Below are 4095 nucleotides of genomic sequence, written 5' to 3'. Positions count from 1 at the left end.
CCTTTTTAAGCATATGTCAGATGTACAGCTTCTGCATTATTACAAGATTCAGATTAGTGCTGCTTAATTAGATTTCAATTAACTGCACCAAAACTACATCTAAAGAGTAAAAATTTTGGTACTCTTCTCCCAGAGGGTTCCAATACAAAAAGTCAATGCAGCCTTACCTTCTGCCTCTACCTCTACTGTATCCACAGGTTCCACGGTCTCTGTATCAGTCATGTAGCCAAACATGGCCATAACGCACTGCTCAAATGCTTCTTCCAAAGTGTCCCCCCAGGCATGTAGCCTAAAAAGGCATGGGATAATTTAACAGACCATACAAAAAAAAAAAAATCCTAAAGTAATATGCAGGTGAGAAATCAGAACACAAGAATTAATGCAGAGGAAGTGAATGAACAAAAATGTTTGCTTTTCTACACCTATGCATTTGGGCAGATTACAAGAGATTTCCCTTCTTGTGGTTTGTGAGAAGAGTTTCTTGGGAGAACATGGAAAATACACATTTTACCAGATGACAAGAAAGTTCTTTCCTAATATGGCTAACTGATGTTTATAAAAGTGAACTACTCAGAAGAAATTTGGTTTAAAAGGAAGAGTTTAAGTGGAGATTTCAAAAGACATTTCCAAATAACAGAGGCTTAATCAGAAGCACCATAGGAATATTACAGTAGAAAAGAAACCAAAGGTGATTCTATGCTCTCCCAAGAGCAGAAACAACATTGACCATCAAAGAACCCAGTGTGTGACCTTCCCTAAGGTGAACATCTGCAAACAGTCTTCAACAGGTATTCCAGATTTACAGCAGTGTAAGAAATAATCAATTTGTCATATTGAGAAATTCCAGCTGCTCATACTTACTGCACATCTGCTGTGTGATCCAAATCTGAGGGGGAAGGAAAAAGAAAAGGCATGACATCACCAAACATATTTTAAAAATGAAGATTAAAAAAAAAAAAAGGAAATCAGATATTGCTGTTATGACAAGAACTTTTTGCATTCGTTTTCAGATGTGAAACAGTGATAATCTATTTTCTAGTACATTAGAAAAAGTTCGCACAGGTGGACTCCTGGATTACTTCTGCCAAGCAGAAAAACAGTGTTTAATGTAATTATGTCAGCGCCCTACGTGTACAGCGCTGTGTGCAAGGTATGGCTGTTGTACACAACAGGCTTCTACAAGTTGACTGCAATAAAAAGAAACTTTAACCAGGAGTAAAGAGTTTTTGCTGAAGTCTGCAGGACTGAAAATTATTCATGCAGAGGATGACATTTGCAAATATTGCCAGCTCAGTGAACAAATATACCTGTTCACACCCAAAAAACACCCATTATGCAAAAAGGAGAACTTTAAAAAAGTATGTAATACAAAATAGAAGGTAATCTTCACTAATAAGGTAGGATTCACATCCCAAGCATGTATCAAGTTTTACGCGAACATCATTTATATTAATTTAGAGCAACGAGAGAAATGCAAAATTATACCAGGTTGGCAGAAACAGAGCTAACTTGGGATGTAAAATAAATGCCACACCGTGATCACTCTAACTGAAAGACTGTTCTGATGCTGTTTAGATCGTTCATGCTCTATTAATGGATTCTCAACAACGGTCTCTAAAGCAAACAAATTCCAGTGGATGCAAAAGAAGAATAAAACCTCTTCCAGTTATGGAAACAGCATAACTATTTTTGTATGTCACCATATTTCTGCACTGCTATCAAATAAGGATCTGAACGCATCCTAAAAATATATATTCTAACAGAGTAATAGACACTGTCCCTCCAGACAGACACCGCTGAAATAGAAAACAGTCAGACACTGAATGGTCTCCTGTGAGCGCCTTAAGCTAGCCCTTGGGCTGCCAGCCACTTGCTTGATGTGTTCTTAGAAAACATTCCAGGGGTGGGGAAAGGGAGAGATAATGATCTTTTAGTAGTGCATGTAGGAGAAGAAACACCACACAGAAGACCAACACACTCTTGAATGTCAATTTTTGAGGAAGGTAGAAAAATGTACTGCCTTGCCAAGAAATAGCTTGGAAGGGGAAAGTTTTCAAGGTGAAACTTAATTAATTTATTCCTATCATGATTTCCTTAGCACCCATAACAACAAAGGCATTTGTCTGTGAAAAAGAAAACTGTAGGTATCTCATCTCTATTAATTCAACTACAGACACACCGCACAGCCTAAGTGCATACGATACCAGCGTATTAAGAAACCCTGCGTGTGCCTAAAAAGCACATCCTGCTCTCTCCCTTCCCCTCCCTCCCCCTCCCGACAGCTCTTGTCGCTCGTACGCCGCATCAGGACGGCATTAGAGAGACTCACATTCGTATTTCTTGTTGAGCGGCGGGTATTTGGCTTTGATAGCCTTCTGCTCCTCCGTCAGGTTGTAGTCCCCCTCTCCTCCCCTGCCATAGCTGCTGGGCTTGAGCAACACTCACTCACTTCCTGGTGGTAGGAAAAATGGCCACCTCCGCGAGTGATTCACCCCTGCCAGGCTTCCCCTGTGATGCTGCGCTAGAAAAAAGGGAGAATTGTCTCTCAGGTCGATTTTTCACTTGATAGTAGTTTCGCAACACTTGTACACAGGCTCAGACATTCGAAAGAGGATACCAAACGCGTGTAATTTAAGTTGTTTGCTGTCAAAACTGTCACTGGGAGACGGGGGACATTCAGAGTTCAACCCTATGCCACTTGCCTCATTAAATGACACGAGTTATGTTCAGCCAGTGAAGCCAAAGGGATTACAGTCCTTACAGAAAGTACGGACTTTGGCCTTTCTGGGATGAACATGTTTCTTCCTCCTTGTTGTGTGCAACACCAAGCGTTCTATTAATCCTCAGATAATAAAATACAGTAATAATGAAAACAGCTGTAAAGTGAATTAAAGTTTCATTGCTTCAGGTAACTTCTACTGAATTTTACAGCTGAGGGTACTCAGCCCACTGGTACCTTACACAGCAAGCTGAAATAGGTGTTGCTGCCAAATCCCTAGATGTGACCTTACAAGGGACTTTTTTTTTTAGGAAAAAAAAATAATCTAGTTTTCTCTTAGGACAGGGACTGTATTTAAGCCTTCAAACCTAGAAGCACATGCATGGTAGATACGACTGTCACACAAGTGCAGGGGTTTTCCTGTGTTCCTTTTCTTGCAGAATGTGGGGGTTTAATTAAAAAAAACCAAACAATGAACTGTATCAAATCCCCATTTAAAAGTCTTATTCTCAGACCAGATCTTAGTAGTTGCTGTTTCATTTGTAGATCTAACAGACACAAATTGGAGAACCTGATTAACTTCAAGCTAATTAATTTTCCTCAGACGAGACCTCCCCAGATTTCCAGATACAATAAGCATTCTCACTAGTTCTTAATTTTTTTTTGCGCATGGTAAGATTTATCCCCAGCTGAGCCCAAGACTTCCCCAAATAACGCAAGTTGTATATTTATAGATAGCATATAACATCCAAGACTACTTTTAAACAGGAGTGGTTCTTATTCCAAAGCTCAGAAACAAGACTACACAGGATTTCCAGTTTCTATTTTCAAGTAAGGGTCTAGGTATTTTGCACAGAGAAGTCTGGAATTGAGAAGCCAGTGCTCCTCTTGGGGAATAAACCCAGATGAAATCACATTTTGATTTTAAACCTGTCAAGCCTTGACCACGGGCAGTCAGATCCACGACTCGTCACGCCGGGTTACGCGCAGCAGGCCCACCAGAACCAGCTACACGCTAAGGAGGGCTGTCTGTAAAGCTCACCGCCGCACTGAATTAGGGAAAAAGGGAAGTTATTAGTGATTATATACAATTAATAACCGAAGAGCAAGTTGAGGATACTCCGAAGGTTTCTGGGCAGCCCTGTGAGGAGGGAGGGCTGTGAGGGCCGGGCCTCGGCCCCACACACGCACCAGTCCGGTCCGGTCTGCCCACGGCTGCGGTGACCGAAGGAAACGACAGCAGTGGCGGCAGCCAGGGGCCTTCCCGCTCCCAAACCGGTGCCTCGCCCAAGAGCCGCCCCTGCCACGGGGCGCTGCCACTTTAAGAGCTGAGCGAGAGGCGCGCGACGCCCTCCCCTTCCCCTCCGAAAAAAAAA

The 4095-nt window shown here is 42.0% G+C and overlaps 1 protein-coding gene across 4 annotated transcripts in view; it reads right to left on the bottom strand.

Moving 5' to 3' along the window:
- Positions 1-4085, bottom strand: part of ZBTB8OS (zinc finger and BTB domain containing 8 opposite strand) — a 6913-nt gene extending 2828 nt beyond the window's left edge. The window contains exons 1-5 of one of the 4 annotated variants that reach the window (XM_035903999.1): positions 3911-4085; positions 3650-3768; positions 2330-2521; positions 862-886; positions 168-289 (exon numbers count right to left, since the gene is read on the bottom strand). In XM_035903999.1, coding sequence (XP_035759892.1) covers positions 168-240 — 73 coding nt within the window. In that variant the 5' untranslated portion in view covers positions 241-289; positions 862-886; positions 2330-2521; positions 3650-3768; positions 3911-4085. The other 3 variants (XM_035904001.1, XM_035904002.1, XM_009648521.2) reach the window with 3 other exon arrangements.
- Positions 4086-4095: the final 10 nt, after the last annotated feature.

The sequence above is a fragment of the Egretta garzetta genome, unplaced genomic scaffold, assembly GCF_000687185.1.
Source record: "Egretta garzetta isolate BGI_Z169 unplaced genomic scaffold, ASM68718v1 scaffold101, whole genome shotgun sequence".
In the NCBI taxonomy this organism is placed as follows: domain Eukaryota; kingdom Metazoa; phylum Chordata; class Aves; order Pelecaniformes; family Ardeidae; genus Egretta; species Egretta garzetta.
This window is presented reverse-complemented; position numbering and strand designations above follow the sequence as displayed.